This window comes from Schistocerca cancellata, chromosome 7 (genome assembly GCF_023864275.1).
Source record: "Schistocerca cancellata isolate TAMUIC-IGC-003103 chromosome 7, iqSchCanc2.1, whole genome shotgun sequence".
NCBI classification, from domain to species: Eukaryota; Metazoa; Arthropoda; class Insecta; order Orthoptera; family Acrididae; genus Schistocerca; species Schistocerca cancellata.
Window position 1 is genome coordinate 245,588,187 of NC_064632.1, and position 13,575 is coordinate 245,601,761.

The following is a 13,575-nucleotide window of genomic DNA, read 5'->3' on the forward strand; positions in this document are numbered from 1 at the left end:
TAAACAGTAAGGCTTCTGCTTTAGCCTTTTCCGTAAGATTTTCCAAACCGTCGGCTGTGGTACGTTTAGCTCCCTGCTTGCTTTATTCGTTGACTTCCGCGGGCTACGCGTGAAACTTGCCCGCACGCGTTCAACCGTTTCTTCGCTCACTGCAGGCCGACCCATTGATTTCCCCTTACAGAGGCATCCAGAAGCTTTAAACTGCGCATACCATCACCGAATGGAGTTAGCAGTTGGTGGATCTTTGTTGAACTTCGTCCTGAAGTGTCGTTGCACTGTTATGACTGACTGATGTGAGTGCATTTCAAGCACGACATACGCTTTCTCGGCTCCTGTCGCCATTTTGTCTCACTGCGCTCTCGAGCGCTCTGGCAGCAGAAACCTGGAGTGCGGCTTCAGTCGAACAAAACTTTATGAGTTTTTTTACGTATCTGTAGTGTGTCGTGACCATATGTCAATGAATGGAGCTACAGTGAATTTATGAAATCGCTTCAATCATTTGTAATAGCCCTGTATATTCTTTACAAATCATACACAATGAAAACTAAAACTACACCAAATGATAAAATGCAATATAATGCTCGTAAGAAGGCTATGCGGAGCCCATCGTGTCCCAGGTCACCACTCTGGATAAGAAGAAATTACTCACAAATGAAATGGAAAACAAAATTGAGAATGTAAAGGAAAAGTAAGCATTACTATCTGCTGGCATTACCTGTCTTTAACCCAAGATCATAGCCAACTGTTTTTGCTTTAGAAGCACTATAAATGGTAACTACTGAAAGACACAACTAGCCAGCAGTGATGTAAAAGACACAGAAATGGAATTTTGCTTTCTTGCCATGGTAACTTGTATAACATAAAGTAGCAATTGTTAGTCATACAAGCTCAGATATAAGTAGCAAAGAAATAACACATTAGTACTTTGAATTTATTTTGTTGCAATAATAAAAGTTGGTCTCGTGGCAAAGCATGTGCCTGAAAACTGAAAGGTCACGGGATCAAATACCGGGCAGACTACAGATTTTTTTCACTTCCCAATGATGAGATTAGCCAGATTCCATGTTAAACTATAGGTCCCATTTCTCCAGTTGTATAACTGTAGGTTGTGATATGAAAAAGTGGCATTCAAATAAAAGACTTGCACTGTGGCATTGAGCATTACAAAATTATTATATTATTACGTTTTTTGTAAAATCAAGTATCACTGCTGAAGAACTATTTTCATATCATGTAAGACCAATCACTGCAGTCCATGGACAAAGATATGATTGTGTTTTATAGCAACATATACAGTGTAACCCTGCTTTTATGTTCCCAAAATTAACGTTTTCCCGCCATTTATGTCATTTTTTTTATCGGTCCCAACAATGTTCCTATGCCCACAATGTTAATTTGCACCCAATTTTGCATCAACATATTTTTCATTTTCCTACAATTTATGTATTACGAAAAAATGTTTGTGGAGAAAAAATGACACTGGTATGATGTTGGCCGTCCAGTAGTATTTACAAATATTATGTGGTTATGTTTCTTGACACCACAGCACTCTACTTAGTGGATTTGAACTGGTAAACATGTAAAATATGGAACAATTCATGCCATATCTCCTGCTGCTGCCAAGCTCTACTTGGTGTGGTGGGTGATGGGAGTAACTAGGTTCGTTCGAATGAAGATATCGTGGCCAATCACAATCATTTCCAAACTGCCTCTCCTGCGCAAACGCAGTTTCGTGATTGTGGTGATCATCGTGACACCTTTGTCGAACCATATTTAGTGTTTTTTGGTGTATGGCCACTAGGTGCACTAGTTTACATCGTCATTCACTTTGCAATGCTCAATTTTTTTTAGTTTAAACACAGTGCAGGTTATGTATTTCATTCATGCTGAGGAAAACTTGTTTCGAGAATTTATTCCCTTGTCAAGTGCCGTATTTACGTATGTATTTTTTGTGATGTTACACAAACAAACAAACGATGCGAGTGACAGTTAGCGTGTATGTGTGGTTTTCTGCATAACTGATGAGGCACAGTGCACACACACATATCCATCCACACATATACAGACACAAGCAGACAATGTGCACGAGTGTATACCTGTCCTTTTGCCCCCTAAGGTAAGTCTTTCCACTCCCGGGATTGGAGTGACTCCTTACCCTCTCCCTTAAAACCCACATCCTTTCGTCTTTCCCTCTCCTTCCCTCTTTCCTGATGAAGCAACTGTTGGTTACGAAAGCTTGAATTTTGTGTTTGTTTGTGTGTCTATCAACATACCAACACTTTCGTTTGGTAAGTTACATCATCTTTGTTTTTAGATATATTTTTCCCACGTGGAATGTTTCCCTCTATTATATTCACTACAGTATAAGAGACACAGAACAACACACATTGAAACACCACACAAAATGCTTATGTACATATTTGCACTTGACAACAGGAAAAATTTCTTGAAACATGTCCTGCTAAGCATGAAGAAATACGTAACTAGTGCAGTATTTGGTTATTTAAATAATGAATGACAGTTGCTGGCTTTCAAAAACATCGATTATGACATATGAAATTGAGTCAAACGTTCCTACTTCCCAGACAGTTAACAGTTCCAGTTACATCAGCAGCTTTTATTAGATGATAAACCTTCATTAGATAATAAATAAGTCCCTGACAAGTCATTTGATGCCTGTTATGTACCTATATCATACATAATGTGCAAGGGGGTATCCTATACGCAACTTTTACAGCATAAAACGTTATTTCCCAAATTTTAGATTTTCCTGAGTTTTATTCCTTTAAGTCCCTTGAACAGTGTAAAAGCAGGGTTTCACTGTATGTAAAACAAGGGAAAGGAACCACTCACCTACAGCAGGTCAATGCATGGAGCACAGAAACACGTATCAGAAAACAGCATTCACACACACAACCACACAGACTCCCAAATGTACACTCCCTGCAATGGCTACAGGAGTGTACGTTTGGGTGTCTGTGTGGTTGTGTCTGTGAATGTGTGCACTTTTTTTGCTAGAAAAAGGGCTATTGCTTGAAAGCTAGTGTGAATGCTGTTCTCTGTTAGGTGTTTCTGTGCTCCATGCATCAATCCGCTACAGATAAGTAGTGCCCTTTCCCTTATTTTACATACTGCTCCATCCAGACATTTCCGCTGCTGTTATACAGAAACATATATGTAGCATATATCACTCTTTATAAAGCATTTACTATCATCTGTGTAGAGTTACATGTATCTCACCCCTGGGTTTGCCTTCATCCTCCTGGTTGCTGATATCACTATCACTGCTCTCAGCCGACTCTCCTCCGCCAAAGTGACCTCCTGTTATCGATCCAGCAGGTGAAGGAACTGATGGTGCATTGTACACCTGAGGAACTTTGCAATTCAGTGCTGACCCTGTATCTGGCAGTTCAAGTAACACTTCTGTTTCACACAGGTAGCACCATACACGCAACGTTGATAAATTAAGGTGTACACAGTGGCTACGATTGCTCTGAAACCAATTACATAATGTAATAAACAAAAAGATACTTTCATTTTCAAACTGTAGTGCTCATAGAACACAATGATGTTTACCTAGCATGATGTTGCAACAGCAGAACTATTTACACACAACACACTAAGAATATTACACAAGACTTCTTATGAATTATAGAGAATCTTATGAAGGGAAAGCAAAATTGTTAACAATATTACAAAAACAGATGTGACAACAAATTCAATATGTTGCAAAGGAAATAGTTATGTGACAACGTAAAGACAACAAAGTAAGAATTGAGCGAAATACATAGAACTCAAATGACAAAAATTTTATATGTTAATGGAAGGGGGATCACTCCTGTCAGTTGCAGTGCGATGTTAAGCGAAATCAATGGTGATGAGTGAAAATGTGTACCAGACCAGGATTTGAACCCGGAATCTCCTGCTTACTAGGCAGGTGCGGTAACCACTGAGCCACCCGGGACACAGTGTTATTGCAACTACACGGACTATCTCAGTACATCTCATGGCTGATCCACACTCCCACTGAGCACCACCTATCCGCAGTCCCTGTCCATTATGCTCCCATTCGCTACTCAGAGATTGCCACAGGTGGTCGAGCGTCTTTCGAGCATTTGCAATGAAGAAAGCGCACCCATTGCCCAGCCAGGCTTATCAATTATATGAATGTGTGGTATCTGTTTCTTCGAAAGAACACACACCACACAGATACCGCAGCTATCAAACACGATATGTAAAGGCTGTGTCCCAGATGGCGCAATGGTTGCTGCACCTGCATACAAGCAGGAGGTCCCAGTTCGAATCCCGATCTGGTGCGCATTTTCTTTCATCATCACCGATTCCACTTAATGTCTCACTGCAGCTGACAGCAGTGAGCCCCCTTCCATTTACACATAGTGTTTCACAGCTATCAGATCTACGTTTTACCACCTTGGAAAAGGCAAGCTGTAACCATGAAAGTGTGATGATGTTAGTCCTTGACATGTGATTTTATGTTTCCCCGGAGTAGGAAAACCTAGAATATTTCTTGGGTATTCAGTCAGAAATGAGAACAAGAAGTCAGTTTGCCGAAATCAGTGAATGATATTTTATATTGGATAAACTTATGTTGCTAATTTCTTGTGTCCAAAGTTTTATGTTTATCATGCCTTTAATCAACGAAATATAAGACTTCAAAGTTAAAACTTCATTTGCTGTGTGATTTTTAAGATAGTTTTCTTCAATTTATGTAGCATTTTTAGCCCATGTTAGAAATTTTAACGGCTGTTCGGGGAGGGGGGGGGGGGGCACTTGAAACACATTGTTTTGAAGCTTTAAAAGAAAATGGTATTTGTAAATCAGGTGTTGAATAAATACTATTTTCACTTTCTGACAAATTTGTAGATTACTGGAAAATAGTAGGTGAAGGAAATTTTGTATTCCACATGCTTGTGCAACTGAGCTATTGCATTTCAAGTTTTGTGTTCAGCATGTGTTTACGAGATATAAAAATCCAAAGTTTACATGTTTTTCATGCTACAATTTTCGTGCCCAACTATGATACAAATTAACTAGCACTGTTGGTCCACATTGGATAACCAAATACACTTTTTTCGGTGAACTTTCTAACGGGCCTAGTTTGGAGAATTTTATAGAACACAGTTCTTTGCAAAATCAGTATTGAAAAGTGGTAAATAAACAAGACTTTACATTTGAGAACCTCGTGTTGTTATGTTACTACATGTCAGGTTTCACATTCATCATACCTTTAGTTCCTGAAATATAAGAAGCCAAACTTTGAAATATTTTGGGCAATTTTGTCCAAAATTTTCTGCCTGAATGTGGCTTGTAAAAAATTTTCATTATTATTCTTAAGAGAAAGCTTACAGTTCTAGAAGATGGCCAAATTTTATTTCTTTCAATAAAATATCGCCCAAGATATAACAGCTCAAAGTCACCTGAAATTCACACTTGTTCTGTGCAAAGTCACACATATAGTGTGGCTATACCTCAAACAGTATTGCTTCGATTAGCGTTTAATGTTACCAATGTTCATTGGGGACGTGTGCAAATGTTCACACAAAATTTTGTTGAAATCCATGATGCTCGAGCAGGAAGTTAACATGGAATGACCCCAGTTTCAGCTGAAGAGGCACAGGGGAGCTTTCGACCGAAATGGCGCCCGGTCTCAAAAACAGCTCAAGAAAACAGATAAAATACATACAGTGCCCTCAAACGTTTAGAAAGCTGTTCCTGGAATTCTTTCAATGCTACAACGGACTGTTAAAAATCCTCGTTTCCCTTAACGCTAGTGAGCTTAGCGAAATGGATGGTGTTCCTTGTCACAAGTTCTCTTTTCCACAATGCAATTTTCTTTGTACACACATATAATTTTGCTATGAAATCAGAAATAAGTGGCATCTTACCCCTGCAATGTCTTACTGACAGAATCTGCAGTCAACTCTGTTTAAAATGCGAGGCCTGCAATTCAGTCCAGATCTAATTTTCGCTCCTCCTCTTCTTTTTCCTTCAGAAATTCTACAATAGTGGATCTTAAATTGAAAACTCATTCCAGGGATAACCTCTGACTTGAACGAAAAAATTCTGCAGTGATACGTAATGTCTCCGTACTCTTTGTTCAATTCCATCAAAAACTGTTGCAACTGAAGATGTAATTGTGTGCATGACTTCGGGAAATGGAATGGGTTATTCACATCAATTCCATCTTATTTTCCATGCCTGTATATTTAGTACCAAGTTCTCTTTGATTTACAGAACTTTGAATCCCATACAAATAGTCTGTTGAACGTTGTAATTTTGAACTCTTTACATTGCCAACTAAATCTGCACGGTGTTGTAATGTCACTCCATAACAAATATGTAGTATCCACCAATTATGCGACTAGACTACATAACATATACTGAGATTTCTTGCTAAATGAAATGTATTATATAAAGAAGAACTGAGCAATGCCGAGATGCATCGAGCAGTGCCAAGACAGGCCGGATCTCAGCTCATATACATACAGCACATTATACACACATGAAGGTTTGTGCACCGTAGCTGACTGTTTCGACCCTTCTCCATCGATTTATTTGTTTCTTCCCTTTCTTTAGGTTGAAAACTACCATTTATTTTGTATATAACTATAGTTAATTTTCCATAATCCAAGCTCCACCACTTATTCATGAACTTCCAAAAGCAATATTCATGTCGACAGCTAAAGGATCAGTCAGTTATGTTCTTTCTAGGAATTCAGTTTCATAACTTATATGAGTAACAATTATCATTCCTACAATACTACTTGTCCCCATTCAAGTTCCTGGAGGTACCTCTCTCTTAGTTGATCACACAGTTTTAATTCACCAATTAGTTTTAAAAGAACACACACTATACTGCAGAGAAAGAATTTCACTCTAGAAACACTCCTCTGTTTGAGGCTAAGGCTTTCTTAACAATATCCACTCTCACTCCCTAATAATTTTCACCCACTGAGGTATGAATCATATAAGTACGATTTTGACAGAACTGAAGCATGGAGGCAGGTCTTTCTAATTCAGCCTGTAACAGAAATGCCTGTTAAAGGTATGGGTTCAGGTTCAAAGCCCAGTCTGCCAGAATTTTTAACTTTTCACATATATTTAACAGTGCATATTTCGCTGCAAAGTGAAACCGTCAATTCACATCATTACCAAAATATGTACATCATTATACACAAACAAAAGATAAAATATCAAGCTTAAAATTGTCATATTCTTGAAACTAACAGATTTATACCTATAAGATACCACTTAGTAATACACTATTCAATTTTAAATAGGAAGTTATGAAAAAAACTAAAAATGCTAACGGTTATGATTATTTATATTTTCAAATGATGATGAGAACCACAAACACATTAGAGGGTATAATTCAAGGTAATCACACCAAGACAAATTTAAACACTCATTATAAGTCATGATGGGTAATTAATATAAAACAGCAAATATATTGGTGGGGGAGGGAAAAATTAAGTACATGTGAAAAGTCAATGTCGATTTTGATCCAATGATGGAATACCCCACCTGGGGGATAGTAGATGTCCTGATAATGGTTTCAACATTGTGCACCAAGAGAAAGCATAGTGGCACAGCTAACAGATCATCCACCGTGTCTACCATTCATAAGAAATGCTCACAGCCAAAAGAATCAGCGAGTAGAATATGTGTGATGCAAGCAAGAAACCCTGCCAAGGAGACGAACTCATGCTTCCTACAGCCAACTGAACAAGTTTGAAAGGGTTCAAATAATGGCCTTTCGAGTGGTGGGATGATCCATTCACAGAATTGCCACACAAGTTGGATGTGCTGCATCAGTTGTGCAACAATGCTGCTATCAGCGGTCATGTCAAAATTTTCACACCCATACATTATGTTCTAGACATTCACGCACCACAAACGCCTCCTAGGATTGTGATACAGTAAGGGCAGCAGTGGCAGATCGTACAGCAACCACAGTACAGAGAAGAGCACTTGTTAGCGTAGATGTGTCAATACGAACTGTTGCGAACCGGTTATTACCAGTGGGACTATGCGCGCACACACCTCTAGCCTGTCTTCCACTCAGGTCACAGCATTGACTTGCACAGCTTCACTGGTGCTGTCAGAAGATCACCTGTAAGATGGAATAACACACTATGTTCTTCAGCAATGAAAGCAGATTCTGGCTGCATGCAGGTGATGGTTGTTTGCACATACAATGTGGACCTGGAGAGTGCTGTCTCATAGAGTGCATTCGTCCAAGAGACACTGGCCCCATCACAGGCACTATGGATGGCGTGCAATAAGCTACAACTCTTGCTCACCTCTGGCAGTCCTGAAGGGGACACTAACCAGTGGTTGGTATGTGCAAAATATTTTTACACCCATTATTTTGCCATTCTTGCAACAGGAAGACAATGTCTTGTTCCGACGGATAATGCTCACTCACACACTACCCGTGAAACACAATATGTTCTGGATGACATACAGCAACTTCAATGGGCAGCACAATCCCCACATTTGGCTTCAATCGAGCACACGTTGGATTTGATGGGATGAGAAGTGACGTGTGTGACCTGACAACCAACAACACTTACAGAGCTACGTGAACAGGTCGAGCAGGCATGGTGTAACATATCCCACGACAGTATTAGCCATCAGTACGATCGACTGGATGCCAGTGTCAGTGCCTGTACTGCAACCCATTGAGGCTACACCACGTACTAATTTGGGTGTTTCAGTGTAGGTCAATACCTGGTACCTAAGAACCGCCTTTCATGTACTCCATACACGCTGCTGCAACAATAAATCTTGAGAGAATTGGAACTTCTAAAAGGGTGCACCCATTTTTTTCCGGCAGTGTATAATTACCACGTGCAGATATTAATAGTGACCACAACTTACTTATGGCAGAAATAGAAACAAGAATGAAAAAACTGAAAAAGGTGACAATGGTGAAGAAGTGGGATCTAGAGAAGATAAGGTCCAACAAAGAACAAATTACAGAAATGCTGTCTCGGGACTTTCTAAACACATTACGAGACAAAGAAGCACCTGATAATGCCAACGAGTACTGGAATATGCTGAAAGAAGGAATCATTAAAGCAGGACAGCAAAATATAGGATATGTAAAAGGGAAAAGGTCAAAAAAACCATGGTCACACAAGAAATGATTTCCAAGATGGAGGAGAGAAGAAAATTGAAAAACAAGAACACTGAAGATGCAAGAAAGATATACCGAAGGTTAAATAACGAACTGCGAAGAGAAACAGAGCAGGCTAGGAAAAAATGGCTAAAAGAGGAATGTGATGAAATTGAAGAACTGGACAGGAAGGGAAGATACGACTTACTATACAACAGAGTAAAGACTATGACATGGGAACAAAACAGAGCAGGAAGTGCTACTATGGAAATTTTGAGTAAAGACGAAGAGGTAGTGTACAAAGATCATGACGATGTCCTCCAGAGATGGGAAGAATATATAAAAGAGCTATATGACACAAATAGCAAACCAGAAACTCTGGAACTTGAATCACACAACAGTGTAAGTGATGAAGAGAAAGGACCGACCATCATAATGGAAGAAGTAAAGTCTGCCATTGCTGCAATGAAAAATGGCAAAGCAGTAGGTACAGATACAATACCGGGAGAAATACTAAAATGCTTGAACCACAATGGAATAAGAGAAATATTGAGGTTATGTAATAAAATATATGACAGTGGTGAATGGCCTGAGGACTTTTTGACAACAGTAATGATTCCATTACCGAAAAAACAAGGAACCAAGAAATGCAGCGAGCACAGGACAATCAGCATCATTTCACATGCAGCCAAAGTGATGTTAAGAATAATTAATAAAAGACTTGAAAAAGTAATAGAGGAGAATCTCGGCGAGGAGCAGTTTGGCTTTAGACGGAATACTGGCACCAGAGATGCAATAGGGCTCCTACGAATCTTGGGAGAAAGGTTTATTGAAAAAGGAAGAGACCTATATATATGTGCTTCATCGATTTAGAAAAGGCATTTGACAATGTGGTTTGGGACAAGCTGGCAACTATTATGAGGGAAAAGAGAGTGGACTGGAAAACCAGAAGACTTATAAACTCATTATACCTTAAAAAGTTTCAGTTACAGTGAGAGGAGAAAGTACAAACTGGATCAGACTAGGGAAAGGAGTAAGGCAAGGATGCTGTTTATCACCTACTCTTTTCAACCTGTACTTGGAAAATATGATTGACCAATGCTCATTAGATGACAAAGGAGTAGAAATTGGAGGAAGAAGAGTAGGGTGCTTGAGATTTGCTGATGACATGGTCCTTCTAGCCACAGGGGAAAAAGAATTACAGGATTTGGTGGACACCATTGCAAGTAACGGAAAAAAATATGGAATGAAAATTAACACAAATAAAACAAAAGTATTGGCAATAAGAGGAAATAAGGAAATAAAAATTGTGCTGAATGGAGAAACACTAGAACAGGTGCAAAATTTTAAGTATCTTGGAAGCAGAACGTACAGAAATTAAAACAAGGATAGCAATGGCAAAAGAGGCGTTTTATAAGAAAAGGAGAATCTTCTGCAGCGGTCTGGACAGAGAACTCAGAAAGAGACTCATAAAATGTCTTGTATGGAGTGTTCTTCTATATGGCGCTGAAACATGGACTATGAGGAAAAAAGACAGAGAAAGGCTGGAGGCTTTGGAGATCTGGACATGGCGGAAGATGGAAAGAATAAGTTGGATGGACAGAGTAAAAAATGAAGAGGTACTGAGAAGAGTGGGAGAGAAAAGACAGTTACTAGATGTAATAAAGAGAAGAAAAAGAAATTGGATTGGGCATATATTAAGAAAGAATGACGGACTGATAAAAACAGTTTTAGAAGGTTATGTAGAAGGGAAAAGGAAGCGAGGAAGGAAGAGATTCCAGATACTGGATGACATGATGGATGGTACAACATACAGCAGCCTTAATAAGGAAGCAATGGATCGCAGAAAATGGAGAGGCAAAGGACCTGCTAATATAGCAGATAACTGATGATGAACTGATGATGATGATACACTGGAAAATTAGTTGTAGTTCAAAAAGAAAAGAGTGCTAGCTGAACAATGTACAGAAAAGAAAGAAGATGCATGAGGGCAACACTACACCCGCAATATTGTATGCAATGCATCTGATACAGAGGACTGTTTGATATGAGTTGTCGACTTGGACCAGTGACATAGTAAACACGTGACAAGTGCTGTAAACAATATGGTGACTATATGTCACGGAAATTTTTTTTTAAATTGGGCAGAGTACAGATTAATTTGTCACCACAACCAGGTTTTTATTTGTATCACATTCATTGCCTTCACCAACCCACAAATAAACTGTTGCCTAACTTAGATCTCTGACAAAGCTACATATCAGTTGTGTCATCATAACCATTTTTTTTTAATTCGTTGGCATCATCAACTACTAACAAAACTATGAACATATGCAGTGGAATGACACAACAGCAGCCATTAACATTACGTCACTAAAGCCGTTGACTCGTATCGAACATCTCTCTTGACCCCAATGAATCAAGTTTATACCCTCTGTAAGTTCCAACAATGATAAAGTTGTTCCCATGTACATACATACAGCAGAGTTGGTACAATACTCACTTTGTTATGCGCAGTACTGTGATCATTATGTACTTCTCCGCAGCCAATCTGTAAGCAGCCTCGGTGGACACAAAGCCACAGGTTTGGTCCACGAGACTCACAAAGTGAACATTTGCTGATCTGTGAACAATCAAGAGTGAACACTAAATTATATAAAGAAATTTTAAATAAAACAACCAGAATACTGTGATCACTCCTTGTTTCAACAGAATGTTTACTATCAGTCACAATCATATGTACAGGATCTCAGCATAAAACTGCGAGTACTCATTGCAGTATTTAATTTCTGTGTAGTAATCATCAGGGAGGGCAGTGTAGAAATATGACAGTAACTAACAAGGATGTAATGGAGATCAGGAGGGCAATGAAAGATGGCCCTGTTACCTCACAAATTGCTATTTCCATACAATTTCTGGGTTGTATTTTCTACAATTCTGTCAATACAGAAAATTCTACTTTGACTTATTAGCATCACTCTCTACCTGAAAACCTGAAAATCATCCCCACCAATTACAACACTAACATGAGTTCTTTTTTATTTCTGTATCACTGTTTTGGTCCTAGATGAATAAACACTAAGACTATTAATTCTGTTGTTAACTTCTCATTATTTAGTTCTTTTTTCTTCCTGTCTTTGGCTGGTTTTTCCTAACTTTCACTATGACGACGCAGTGATCTCCACAACATTATTCCCCCCCCCCCTTTTTTCGTGAGTCCTCTAAAAATTTTCTAGAGGGAAACATTATCTGTAGTAGGCTGTAATGTTCTTTATTAATTGTGTGATCAGCAAAATCAGCTGACAGCACAATTAATAAAGAATATTACAGATTACTAAGTAGCATGCTTTTCTTTACAAAATTACTCCCTTTGTTTGTTGAAAAGCACCCAGAGTCTTAATACTTTAAAACAGATTTTTTTTAATTCCATATCTCTCTTTCAACGAGAAAGTTACAATGTGAAATTTATTTTCATTACTACCAGAGGCAGATCATAAAGTATTTATTAGCTCACAGTTGATCAAATTTCAGAATTCATGAAGAATCTCCACTGATAGTTTGACTGAAATCAACTGAAAAGCAATTAGTATCATTATATTAAGCAATAAGAAGCTTTTAAATACAAAATTCTTTTATGTACCAAAAACAGACTAACTTATAATTTGCATTTTCCCCTAAAACAAAATTTTCCATTCAGACACTCCATTTGGTTTAATGAGAGTTCAGCACACATCACAAAATCCAGTTAATCAGATATGAATACTGCTGAAGGGTACAGATGCTGGCCATTGTTTAAAAACAAAAAACAATGGTACAAATAATAAAAGCGAAGTGTAAATTGTTATAAATAGAGTTAAATGAAAATGTTAAACCTATAGTCTCATAATAAAGAAGAATGGTCAATATTTACACTGAAATAAAATGATCTGCTTCTGCATCTTATTACTGCCTTACTTCTGTCCAACTTAACATGTTACAATAGTGTACTGATGATATCATCTGCACAGTCACATCAAAGAGCCTAGAGTAATTACTGATACACATAAAGAAACCTTGTTAAAGAAGCAATGTTATGCTACCAGGAAATATACATTTATAAGGTGTGGAGATGGGGTGGGAGCAACGTGTAGAATTTAAGTAGTCTCTTTATGCATGAGCTACATATGCCATTTGTAAGCAACAGAATAACATTAATTCGCCAAACATTTGAGAAAATTTTGGCATTTCAAATATTTTCTTTCATAAAATAGATATTCAAAAATCATGACAGCAAAGTGATTACTGGTACAACAATGTATTTTCATTAAGCAAAGTAAAGCTTTCATACCAACAGCAAAAAATATATTTATCAGTAAATCAGGAGAACAAACACAATTTCCTTAGTTTAAGGTAGTCACTGTTTATAATACAAATAAATAAATAAATAAATGAAA

The 13,575-nt window shown here is 38.1% G+C and overlaps 1 protein-coding gene across 1 annotated transcript in view; it reads right to left on the minus strand.

Moving 5' to 3' along the window:
* The window catches only part of LOC126091940 (ubiquitin carboxyl-terminal hydrolase 20), a 190,524-nt gene that overhangs the window by 160,224 nt on the left and 16,725 nt on the right, over positions 1–13,575 (minus strand). The window contains exons 3-4 of the mRNA XM_049907266.1: positions 11,646–11,765; positions 3,241–3,493 (exon numbers count right to left, since the gene is read on the minus strand). Of these exons, the coding sequence (XP_049763223.1) occupies positions 3,241–3,493; positions 11,646–11,765 (373 nt within the window). The remainder of the gene's footprint in view (positions 1–3,240; positions 3,494–11,645; positions 11,766–13,575) is intronic.